Below are 12,405 nucleotides of genomic sequence, written 5' to 3' on the forward strand. Positions count from 1 at the left end.
CCCCCTATTCGAGCCTTCAGAGGGCAGGGCCCTGCCAGGCCCGTGCTGGGGGTTTCTGGCCCCACAACTATGACAGGATAAACTTCTGTTATTTTAACGCACCCAATCCGTGGTAATTTGTTACGGCCGCTCCAGGAAATGAATAGTTTCAAAGGCTGGTGTGACCCCACAAGGCTGGCGAGGTGGGGACAGACAGCCCTGGTGGTGACCGTGAACTGACGGTGGATTCTCAAGCATCCCTAACTGTGTACGCAAAACTAAATAATAAGGGTAAAAGAATTACTTATATAACATGGCTTTTACAGTGTTGAGAATTTGCACCTCGTGAGAAACACACACACACACACACACACACACACACACGAGAACAAAAGAACAAGACAAGAGCCAGACGCCACTGCAGTCAGATTGCTGCTTTCCACACTCACTTGCTCCAGATACATGTCCACGCTGCCTCCTGAGGTTGTGCTGACAGAAGCGACCGCCAAGAACGGGTGGATGGGATGCCAGCCAATGTGGGAGGGAGACCCAACTGTGTCTGGGGCTTCTATGCGGTGGTCAAAGTAGAGGGCCATGACAGAATGCAGGCCTGCTTAGCACCGAAACCTGCTGGGGGAAAAACAAATCCTGTTGGTTTTGAACAAAACTCCTACATATGGAATTAGAAAAGAGGGGTAACACAAACCCACAATCATAAGACATCAGGCAAGTTACCAACAGCCTTATCAACACCCCTGTCAACACCCCTTCGGACCGATGCACGCAATTTATGTGGAAGAGATCTCTAATGCGGGAAACACACAATTAGAAGCAAGGGATCAGGCCTAGGGTGAGATGGAAAAGAATCACACACGTTGCCATCAAAACGGTAAAGAAACGAAGCCTCCAGACTAGACCACACGTGCCATCCTTGATCACTTTTATTCTAATCATAACAAGGACAATTTATATTTTTACAGTTCTCCTTTAGGCAATATTTTCAAATAACAAACCAAAAAAAAGCAAACTGTTGCACAAAAGAGAAATGTGCAGAAAAACCTAACCCCCAGTTTCTGACAGAAAACCAAGGTGGTCCCTGCTGTCCTCTTGAGGTGGCAGGAACCAAAGGATTCATCTGTCAGGAAGTGGAGGAAGCAAGGCCACAGGGCAACTGGGGAAAAGATAAGCTTGATCAGTTACCTAACATCTCTTTCTCTTCCTTCCTTAAGAGATGTGCATGTTGTCCCTGTGTGGCCGGGGCAGGAGGGTGAAGGGAATGACTGTCTGACTGCCACCCATTTGCTCACATCCTAGAGTCAGTCTGGGGACAGGAACTAGCCCAAAAACATCTCTTTGAGGTGGTTGCTATCATTTGAAATTATTCAACTTCATCCCTATCAGGATGGCTGTTATCAAAAAAAGAGAAAGTAAAAAGTGTTGATGAGGCAACTGGAAGCCTTGTGCACTGCTGGTGGGAGTATAAAATGGTGCAGATGCTGTGGAAAGCAGTCTGGTGGGACCCTCAGGCTCACACACAGGATCATCACATTATCCAGCAATTCAGTTCTGGACACATACCCACAAGAATCGAAAGCAGGGATATAAACAGATCCTCGAACACAATATTCGTAGCAGTGTTATTCATAGTGAAAAGGTGGAAACAACCCAAATGCCTATCAACAAATGAATGGATAAACAAAATGTGGTATATCCATACAATGGAGTATTATTCAGCCTTACAATGGGATGGAGTTCTGACATGTTACAGCATGGATGAACCTAGAAGAAGTGAAATAAATCTGACTCAAAAGAACAAATACTGCATGATTCACTTACACGAGGTACTTAAGAGTCACCACATTCAATGCCTCCGCCTTCCAATGCAGGCACTGTGGGAGCTAAGATCACACACGCTTCATGACCAAAACACCAAAGTGCAAAAACAGAAGCAATTCTGTAACAAATTCAATAAAGACTTTAAAAATGGCCCACATCAAAAAAATCTTGAAAAAAGAAAAAAGAAAGTAGACTGGTGGTTGCCAGGGCCTGCTACAGGCGGTGATGGGCAATTAGTGTTTATTATATATAAGGTTTCAGTTTGGAAAGATTGGTGGCGATGACCGCAAAACAGTGTGAAGGTACTTAATGTTGTCATCGAACTATACACTTATAAATGGTTAAAATAGTAAATGTTACGTATATTTAACCACAACAGAAAAACTGCGAAAAAAAATAGCTATCCAGCACCTACAAAATTCCATCACTGGAGAAGGGAACAGGCTACGCCATTTGCTTTAAGCAATACAACAGCTGTATCAGAGAAAGCCATGCAGGCTCACTTTGGGTTCAGAGAGAGAGAGACCCTGTTCTTCCAGAAGCTGGAAGGCAGGAGGATAAATGAACAGTCACATTTCAAATGTTTATCTTTCTTTTATGAAAATATACCCTGACCACTAAGCTCACCACCACAAGCTGGTGGTGAGTTTAATGGGTGCCAAAGCACCCATAAGACTCCTGACAGATGGCTGGGCACTGGCCGGAGGAGCGGGGGGATAGGAGACTGGGGTCTGTGGGGGTAGGATCCGTGGCCACCTGCACACACTCCATTAGGGCACATGTGCACTGGCCCAGGGCTCTGGATCCCTGAGTAAAGGCTTCATGCAATTGTTCACACAGAGCCACAAGGAAACACACTGGGTTAAAAGCTGGGCAGCTTAACGCAGCAAGGAAGCCTTTCATAGTGAGTTCTAACGTGTTGCAGCCACCAAGGGTCTAAATTCTGGGCTACAGGAAATTCTTACTCATGTTTAACAAGTTTACTCTCTGAAAATATGCCTTGGAAAAATGAGTGACATATCAATCTTCTTGTAATGACGGAAAACGAATTATAAAAGCACTTGGAAAAGTTAAACCTGATCTCCTCTTTTATTTCGAACATCACTTTGTAAGGAGCGAGTATGCTAGAAGATCTTTAAATTACTTTCTTCCCACTGGGGCTCTCCCAGAGGCTCTCCCCCTCACACTCCTGCACTGGGTACTCAGGACGCCTCTTTCCACCAGGCTGTCCTGTGCTTCTGCCCAGTGTCCTCAGAGAACCCTGTATTCTTCATTTAGACTGTACCGTAAGTCTGCGTTTGACTGACCATCCTCTCCTCCTTACCTGATTACTTGCCCCACAGAGTGAGGGGCCACCGGAGCATAGCCAGCCCCAGAACACTGCCTCCACCAAACAGGCCCCACTACATGAATCCCTGATGAAGATACCTACTAGCAAGGAAAGACGCTTTTGATGTCTTGTTAGTTGCAGAAACTGGGATCAAGCCAGGGTGAATGAATCCGGTTTTATACAATGAATAAATGCTACTTGGGAGAAGGCAATGGCACCCCACTCCAGTACTCTTGCCTGGCAAATCCCATGGATGGAGGAGCCTGGTAGGCTGCAGTCCATGGGGTCGCTAAGAGTCGGACACGACTGAGCAACTTCCCTTTCACTTTTCACTTTCATGCACTGGAGAAGGAAATGGCAACTCACTCCAGTGTTCTTGCCTGGAGAATCCCAGGGAAGGGGGAGCCTGGTGGGCTGCCATCTATGGGATCGAACAGAGTCGGACATGACTGAAGCGACTTAGCAGCAGCAGCAGCAGCAAATGCTACCTGTGTACCAAGGCTTCCCTCGCGGCTTAGTTGGTAAAGAATTTGCCTGAAATGCATGAGACTTGGGTTGGATCCCCAGATCTAGAAGATCCCCTGGAGAAGGGCATGGCAACCCACTCCAGTACTCTTGCCTGGAAAATCCCATGGACAGAGGAGACTGGTAGGCTCCAGTCCATGGGGTCACAAAGAGTTAGACACGACTGAAGCAACTGAGCACACACATACACACGTGCACTTACAAACAGAAGTTGTCAAAGTAAACAAGAAGGAGAGATGACTAACAATGAAATCACACCCATTAATGGCATCGGTTCAGAAACAAGGGCACTTGCTTTCCTAAAGGCAGGGTACCTCTTGAACATAATGCCGTTTGTCAATATATAAACTTTGGAGGAAAGAAAAAAAAAATTCCACTTGTTCTCACCGATCTGCTGCTCTCACCTCCAGCCGTGCAACCTCTTCAGCCTTCAGGTAAGCCACCTTTTGGGAAAGAACGGCTCGTGGTACTAAGGATGACTTCAGTTGCATCACTGCTTGGAGACGCTGTGGGAGGGAACCAGGACTTTGAGGCAACGGGGACGGGGTGGAGGGGCGCAGTGGAGGGCACTGGAAGCCACCCCGAAAAGCCTCACTCTGAACCACCGTCCCCGGGGCCTCGTCAATGCAGGCTCATAGCTGCATCCCGTGGACATGAAGAAACACCATCTCCGGCTCGGACCGTGCGGTCCCGCGGGCCGCAGGACTGACAGCCCAGAAGGTGGTTTTCTGAATCCCTTCCCGGCCCGGGCCGCTGCTAGCACCGTCGGCGCCGCCCCCTCCCCTTCAGCTCCGCTCTCCAGGCCTCGCACCGCCACGCGGCCCTCAGTCGGACCTCCCCTCGCGCTGAGTTCTAGGTCACCCGGCCCGCACCCCCAAGCCTTGGCCTGATCCGCCACCGCTCGGGCGATCGGCCCAGGCAGGGTTTCTGGGCGAAGATTATCCAGGGGGCGGAGAAGAGGGCCCGGTGCGCCTCGGTGTCGCCCTTCTCCCGGGCCCAGGCTCCAGGCTCCTGGACCCGCCAGACTCCCCGAGCCGTCCCGGCCCTCGACCTCCCGAGCCCATCCCCGGCCCTCCCTCGTCGTCGCCCTGTCCTGAGGCTCCGGGCCCCCAGACTCCCTACTCCCGGGTTCCGGGCCGGGGGCTGCACTCGCCTTGGCTGGGCCTCTGCGCCGCCGCGCGTTGCCTGGACAACGGCCGCGAGCCCAGCTCGGATACAGCCGAAACCGAGCGGGCGGACGCCGAGACCAGCCGAAGCGTCCCGAGAGGCCGGAAAGAGCCGAAGACGCTCGGAAACGTTCGTGCGCAGCCGAGAGCAGGATTTCTCCCGCGGGTGGCGAGCTTCGGGGCTGTGCATGGCAATTTCCCCCTTTTTCGATGGTTGTCTAGAGTCCACAACGCTAGCTCACAGAGGGGGCCGAGGGGACAGAATATGCCTTTCTGCCCAGAAAAGGGAAGCTGGTGTATTCTTCTGTATGTGATGGGGATACACGGTCGGTTCGCGACCCGCTCCTGTAGTTCAGTTTTTCAACCACATAGGTCAGTCAGGAGGAAGGCAGCAGGGAGACTGGGAAAGAAGGAGAACGCCATCTTTAACATTCTCTCCTCTCTAGTTAATCTTATTGCTGGGTCTCTTGGACCCCAAAAGGTTTGCTAGATTCTTATCTGTCTCCAAGAGGGTGTCGTTCAAGAGCATTTCTGAGAAAAGTCAGTTGATTCAACACAGTTCCTTGAAGTTGGTAACTTATGCGTTCAGTGCTTTGAGGGAGGAGGCTTATGGACGCCATTAGAGAGAAAATAGCTTAGAGTAGAAAGTACGAGTTCATTTAGTTAGAAACTAACCTTTTTCCTAACCTTGGCGGCTGACTGCATTCCCTAAGGCATTAGCAACGTGCCATCCTGCTCTAACGGTATGGTGGGTTAAACTAATTTTGAAAGAAAAAGCAACGTCACTAAGAAAACTTACTATAGCAAACAGCAGCAAAGATCTTTCATTTGTTAAGCATACAAGGAACATTCTATTTAAAAAACCCCATTTTCATAAACACTAGGATTTTATGGAATAAATTTAGTATGTAATATCGCGTAAATTTAAGGTGTACAAAATGTTACTTTGACCCATTTATATGATTAGATTGTAGAGATATTTATCACATTAGTCAGTACAGTATTATTGTTTGTATCCATTATATTGTGCAAGATTTCCAGATGGCTCAGTGGTAAAGAATCCGCCTGCCAATGCAGGAGACAGGGGTTCGATCCCTGGGTCAGGAAGATCCCCTGGAGGAGGAAATGGCAACCCACTCCAGTATTCTTGCCTGGGAAACCCCACGGACAGAGGAGCCTGGCGGGTTACAGTCCACCGGGTCGCAGAGAGTTGGACACGACTGAGCACGCAGGCATTACATTGTGCATTACATCGTACTCCTTAACAAATTTGTACCCTTAAGCACCATCACTCTTATCCCTCCTCCATAAACTCTAGAATTTGAAAAACACTCCTTTATCGCCCAAACGAAGAAAAACAACCTTAAGCGTCCAGCACCATCGGCAGCGCTAAAAAACTTGAAAGCCTTCACACTCAATTCAATAAAGGGTGAGTTTCTCTGCCTCAATCGCACTTCCACACTTTTTCGGTAAAAACCCGGTTCGCGCCGGATTCAAGACTCAGAGCTGAGGCGGCGTTTTCTTCTCACGCATCCGTCAACAGGGCTCGGGCCAATCACAGGCTAGACTCTCACTCTATTGGCTGTCGATCCACCAATCCGGAGAGACGTACGAGTCCGCACGGCCGCGAGGCTAGCGTCACAACATTACCCGCGTCGCAGATCCGCCCTCCGCCCCCACCCAGCGTCCCTGCGTGTAAGCGCGCGCGCCCGCCGCTGACCAATGGGAAGGCCCCTGGAGGGGGCGCGCCCGCTGGAAACCTTGGCGTGCTCGGCCCCGCGCGCGTCGCCCCGCCCCGGCTCGCACTCCCGCCGCCCCGGCCCCGCCCCGCGCGTCGGCCCCGCGGACTCCGCCGGCCGCCGTAGCCGGAACTGCTCCTGTTCGCCGCGGGCCGGGCCTCAGGGAGGCTGAGGGGCGATAGCACCGGCGCCCGCAGCCTCCTCAGCCGCACGCCGACCGCCGAGGGGACGTACCGGGGCGAGTGCCGTTCGGCGACTGCTTCTGAGGCGGGAGGACCGGTGTGCGGCGTTGCGGTCTCTCAGCACCCGGCGCTCGGGGGCCGGGCTGCCCGACTCGGCCGGTTCTGCGGGCGCCCGGGAGGACCCCGGCGGGCCCGGGAAGCCAGGCTGCTGCGAGGCGTTGATGAAAAAGGTGACCGGAGGCTGGGGGCTCAGGAGGGGTGGACCGCCCCTACTGGCTGTCGCGGCGAGGCCGGCTCCCAGCCCGAGCGGGGCTGCGGGAGAAGCGGCCTGCGCCCTGACGGCGGTGGTTACGCACGCGGTGTTTCGTCGGGGCGGCTCTGGGGAGCCCGGACCCAGGAGTGTTGCGTTGACGGAACTCTCTGTGTGCAGCTAGAAGTCAGCCAGCGACGTGGGGTTTTGCTTTTCCTTTCCCAGAAGGTGACAAATGGTGTCCTGCCGGGATGGGGCTTGAGGCGATCCCTCCTCTGTGCGCGGTCAGGAAGTAAGGTTGGAGGGACTCCGTGAGAGAATTCCATCCTCTGGTTTCCTTTTCCCTGAAAGGAAGACTGAAATACGTCAATACCTGTTGAATTCTGAAAACCCACGTTTTTCTGTATTCAGGTAGTGTCTCCGAAGATTTAGCTCGCCGACGGGGAAGTTTATTCTGTTGTAGCTGATAGAACCACTGTCTGGGTCCTGGGTTGACTGTGGGTAGCTTTGGGATGATGGCTTGGTTCCTGGAAGGTAGGGTTCGCCACATTATAACCCAGAGAAGGTTATTTGGGGTATTTTCAGGTTTCTTAAGTAGAAACGGATAGGATAAGGGATGAATAGTGAGATGTCCTGTACTACCACGAAGTCCTTTAAATTTGGGCATCTGTCTTACATAGTTCTATTCTTTGGCATGGCAGGTTTTTTTATTTTCGACTGGCGTGGATTCAGATGGTTTATGACATCAATTTCAACAGATGAAAGCTGTAGCAGGTAGTTTTGAGGCATAATACTTTTGAGCAGTAGTAGGTATCACTAGGATTTTAATCATTTCCAAGTCTTTCTTGGAGAGGTCCTTACACTCCTTTTACTGTATTTCATTGTTGGCCTTGATGTCTTGCTCTCATTTTCCTTTTTTCAGCAGTCGTGTTGAGCATATCAAACACAGTTTGGGCACAGTACCAACACCTGTTGAGGAATCTAGTTTTTACTTTTCTTGCTTCATCGCATGTGCACATTACTATTTCTGGACTTACAACGTTGATAGTACCTGAATCTCTTTGAATAAATTGAGTGGATCTGCTTTTTGGGCGACAGACATTTTTAAAGTCATCATATTTTGTCGATGACATTGCTCACAACAGAGGGTCACAAAGTTAGTGCAGGAGTTTTATTCATGGTTACCTAGAGCTTTGGCAGAATCCTCTTCTGTCTGTTCCTACCTGGAGGTTACTGTGCTGTCACTTCCACGGGTGACTCTAGTCTGTTCCACACAACAGGCTCCTTTGTTGAAAAGCATTTTTAATTCGTAAATCCCCACAGCAGTACACATCTCCCACCCTCAGAAGCAAGACTCCCAGAAACCCCCAGCTTATTATTCTTTATGTCTGTTTTAAAATAAGCAGGCGGACTGGCAGCCTCAGGCCACCATGGAGTTCCCTGTGTACGCAGGCGAGCCCGCGCCTCTGCACGACCGGGGTCGATCCGGGCCCCTCACCCTCGCTCCAGGGCCAACTTTGGGGGCCGGAGTGCGGGGCAGGTGCGCGGGCCCGGAGCCCCGCGCGTTTTGGGGGGCGGGGTGGGGTGGGGTGGGGTCGAGGGGCGCGGGCGCCAAGGCCCGACCGGCTCAGGCAGCGCGGGGAGCGAGGCCGGCGCGCGGGCTGCCCGGCGCGCAGGCCATGAGCCGCGGGCCCTTCGGGTAGGTGGCTGCAGGACCCCTGGACCCCGACCCTGGCCCTCTGCCCCTTCTCCGACCCTGGACCGGGGCGCCGCGCGGGCAGGGCCGTCCGGGCGCGGCCGCCCAGCTGCCGCCCCGCCGCCTCCGCGTCGCCGGCCACCGTTTCCTGGGCGTCGGGCGGGCAGGCGCGCGGGGGTCCCGGCCGGGGTCCGGCGGGCGGCGACTCGGGCCCGCTGGCCGGGCTCGGGCGGGCGGGCCGCGGGAGGGGATCTGGAACAAACAACGGCGGCCATGTTGAGAGGGGATCGGTGCGGCTAAACTTCTCGCAGGCTGCGGGCCGCGCGCCTCACCCGGGTCCCCTCTCCCCCGCCCCGGCCAGGATGACAGTGAAGTTGGGAGACGGCGGCGGCGGGGAGGACGGGCTCAAGAGGCTGGGCAAGAGGTCGGCCGAGGAAGACTCCCTGGAAGGAGAGGGGCCCGGCGGCGGGGACGCGGCCGAGGAGAGCGGCGGCACAAAGAGGGACGGCAAGACCCCCCGGGACGGCGGCGACGGCCCCCAGGCCCCCTCGGGCGGCCCACAGGCCCCGTCCCCGCCGCCCGCCTGCCCCCAGGATCAGCACCACTTCCTCAGGTCCAGCGTGAGGCCACAGAGCAAGAGGCTCAGGAAGGACTCGTCCTGCGCTGGGGGGAGCAGCGGTGCGGGCAGCTCCGGGCCCCGCGCGAAAGGTAAGGCGACCGGGGCCCCTTGCAGGGTGTGCCCTCGCCCCCCCGGTGGGGAGCCCCTCCCTCATGCCTCCCTGCCTCCACCCAGCTGGGGTTCCCTCCTGTGTCTGCACCCACACTTTGAGTGGCACTTTGAAGGGGACATGCTCTCTTCCTGCTCCAAAGAGACTGTTCCTGTGTTTCGACTGTGTTAAGGGGCAGGAAGTATTCTTTCCTTGGACAAATAGATTTCTGATGGTTGAATTTTTTCCCCCCATCAAAGGTGCTTGGGTGATTTATATGGTAGGCTATTTTAAACAGTAAACAGTAGTTTAGAAAGGGATTGAGAAATTACAGGCTGTGTCTTTTCCTCAGCCTCAGATGGTGAAAATACAACAAAGGAATGGACTTTTGAAACTCCTGTGGGGAAAGGTTGATAAGTCGAAAATGAATGATTCCGAGGGTCCGCCTTGGGCCCATCACCCTCTACTTCAGGTGTGCCAGGCTGGAGAGTGTTAAGGGCCTCAAGACATGGCCCTTTGAGTCTCTACTAAGGTTTCCTTGGGTGCCATGAGAACGTCTGTAGCGTTTAGTAAGTGGTGAAAACACGTATGACCTGACATAAACAAGCAGCAGTCCACAGGATTCGTCCTGGCATTCTCGGGTTGTTGAGGACGTCTCAGCTCTACTAGAGTCCCTATCAAGATAATAAGAAAACCACGTATTGTTTTCTGTTTGTATCTATTCATACTTCAGCATTCAGTTTTTTCTTAATGGTACAAGTGAGTTGTTCTTAATACTCTTTGTTTCCGGCCAAGTTTGCAGCACTTTTATAGGTAGCATATGTAACACCATTTTCTAGTGAGTTTCACATGAGAAAAACTTTTACTTTGTTCCTTGGGAGATGGAATTTAAATCATTAGCTGGTGCTGATAATATTAAGAAGGAAATAGCTCAGAAGCTAGTGGAGGACCCATTTTGGAGATCTGTGCCAAACGTGTGCAGTTAAACTTGGTAACTTCTGCCTCATTCTCAGATGAGGAGGACTGTCCTCTGAAATCATAGCCTTACTCTTTTTCTTTTTTGGTGAAGATTTTTGATGTAAGTATACTCACTTGGAGATGTAAGCATGAGATAATTTTGTATGCTTCAGAAGTTAAAACTTGTCTCATAGAAGTTTATTTTGGTGTGAAAGTTGCTGATTTATTAGGAAAACATTAATTGGTTTTCCTGGCTTTGTTTTGTAAAAAGCAGTTTTTCACTCCTAGTCAGGGAGATGTCTTAAGTTACCATGTATAAGTGCTAGGGAGCCTCCAAGGGTCTGTGACTTCAGAAGCACTGGCTCTGACGTCCAGTCAGAGTGTCTGGCTTCGGTCCCCTGGCCCTCTGACCTCAGTCTGCTCGCTTGACCCCTCTCGCCGGCTTTCTCCTTGGAGAGGCGTCCTTCCCTGTGAATTGAGGAGTGCCGGGGATGGCTCCCCTCTGTCCGCGTGTGGCTGCTGAAATGGAGCAAGGCGATGGAGCAAGGCGCTGGAAGCTCTCTGCCCCCTGTAAATGGCTACCTGTGAGGTGATGTGGCGTGGCTGTGATGTGAGACTTCAGTTAGAATGTTGGCAGTGGGTGAGGGGTGGTTTGCTTTCCCTTGCACACTTGAGTGTGGGTCTGATGGGGAAGGTTTCTGATTAGCCTGGCCTCGGATCTGTTCTTAATTCTTGCCCAAACGTGGTTGGAGCAGCCATCCAGTTCCCATCAGGGAAATGGAAGTTTGCTAGAAATGGTGCTGCTTACAGCTTTTTAGCATGCACAAGTTTGCTAAAGGGAATAATGAAGCTAAACTGTGGTGCTGGTGATGTTTGGGAGAGGAGTAGAAAGTGTGTTTCCTCTGCTTCACAGACTCCTGGGCCTGCCTCTGGCCCGGAGCTTCCTGGTGAGGCCGTCTCTGGGCTGTGCCTCAAGTTTCCCCATGCCCAGGACATCCCCCGCCTGCCTCGGCAGCCTCCGTTCCCTCTCCTGCCCCTTTGACCTGCAGAGAGTAGGTCAGTTGTAACCTTGGGGAACATTCTTGGAGGAGCTGTTTGTCGCACAGACGGTGGAACTCTCTGCCTGTAGTGATGAGCATGGACCAGTAAGGGAATTTTTCCGGTTTTTTCACTTCAGGAAAGTAAAAATTTCCATTATATTTGAGGTACAATCACAGCCCAGTCAGAGAAGGCTCCTTTGGTTACTGACCACTTTCCAGTTTCAGTCTTAACGCATGGAGAACTCTGCCGGCGTTTGGGAGGAAAAGGCTTGGGGAGGAAAGGAAGTTTTCATTTTGCTTCTGTCCACACAAGTACAGTCTTTTCTTTTTTCATAAGAATGGACTCTTTTGTCAACTTCAGTGAAAAACCAGAAGTGGAAGTCTGAATCAAATCCTTTTTGAATTGACCAGGGGCAAGTGGCAATGATTTAGCACCTGTGTGCCAGGCATCTTGCACCTCTGTTACTTTGCTTTTTATTTGGGCACAGATACCGAGCAGTGTTGTTCAGATAACGTGCTCAGCTGAGACAGAAGGCAGGCTGCAGGTCAGAAACCAGTGGCTCTGCTTGATGTCAAAACAGATGCTCCCCCGGCCCTGCCATGCGCCCCAAGTGGCCTGAGAACGCACTTGAGGCTGCCTTCACGACCTGCAGGAACCAGGCCAGGAGGCAGAGCCCCGCACCCTCCCTGTGTGTTCAGTCCATGATGCACATCTCAGGTTTTTTGTCTGTAAACGGGGATAACCGCATGCCTGCCTCACTGAAATGAGTACTCCCCGAATCCCTGCAAGACCGGCGAGCAGGCTGCTCTTAGGGAAAGCGGGCCTGGCTGCCAGGTCAAGCTTCAGGCCGAGTCTGAGGGGGTGGGCGGGGTCGCCTGTTGGGAGGTAGGGTAGAGGTGCCAGGATTCCCCCCCAAGCCGCTAGGGGGTGGGGGGCCTCAGGGGACGCCTGAGTTGGGGGCAGAGTCCAACCCTCTGGTTCCAAGGCTGTCCCCTCC

At 52.5% G+C, this 12,405-nt stretch overlaps 2 protein-coding genes across 11 annotated transcripts in view; one reads left to right on the top strand and one right to left on the bottom strand.

Moving 5' to 3' along the window:
* Positions 1–6,344, bottom strand: part of IFT140 (intraflagellar transport 140) — a 57,111-nt gene extending 50,767 nt beyond the window's left edge. For 3 of the 8 annotated variants that reach the window (XM_042240098.2, XM_042240097.2, XM_042240093.2), the window contains exons 1-3: positions 6,199–6,344; positions 4,058–4,176; positions 429–606 (exon numbers count right to left, since the gene is read on the bottom strand). In XM_042240098.2, coding sequence (XP_042096032.1) covers positions 429–575 — 147 coding nt within the window. In that variant the 5' untranslated portion in view covers positions 576–606; positions 4,058–4,176; positions 6,199–6,344. Of the gene's footprint in view, positions 1–428; positions 610–4,057; positions 4,177–4,542; positions 4,869–6,198 lie in introns of those variants that run through there. The other 5 variants (XM_042240095.2, XM_042240096.2, XM_042240094.2 and 2 more) reach the window with 5 other exon arrangements.
* Positions 6,345–6,680: 336 nt separating this feature from the next.
* Positions 6,681–12,405, top strand: part of CRAMP1 (cramped chromatin regulator homolog 1) — a 44,659-nt gene continuing 38,934 nt past the window's right edge. For 2 of the 3 annotated variants that reach the window (XM_060406260.1, XM_042240103.2), the window contains exons 1-2: positions 8,599–8,706; positions 9,065–9,411. In XM_060406260.1, coding sequence (XP_060262243.1) covers positions 8,687–8,706; positions 9,065–9,411 — 367 coding nt within the window. In that variant the 5' untranslated portion in view covers positions 8,599–8,686. Of the gene's footprint in view, positions 6,988–8,598; positions 8,707–9,064; positions 9,412–12,405 lie in introns of those variants that run through there. The other variant, XM_015104011.4, reaches the window with a different exon arrangement.

This window comes from Ovis aries, chromosome 24, assembly GCF_016772045.2.
Source record: "Ovis aries strain OAR_USU_Benz2616 breed Rambouillet chromosome 24, ARS-UI_Ramb_v3.0, whole genome shotgun sequence".
Classification (NCBI taxonomy): Eukaryota; Metazoa; Chordata; class Mammalia; order Artiodactyla; family Bovidae; genus Ovis; species Ovis aries.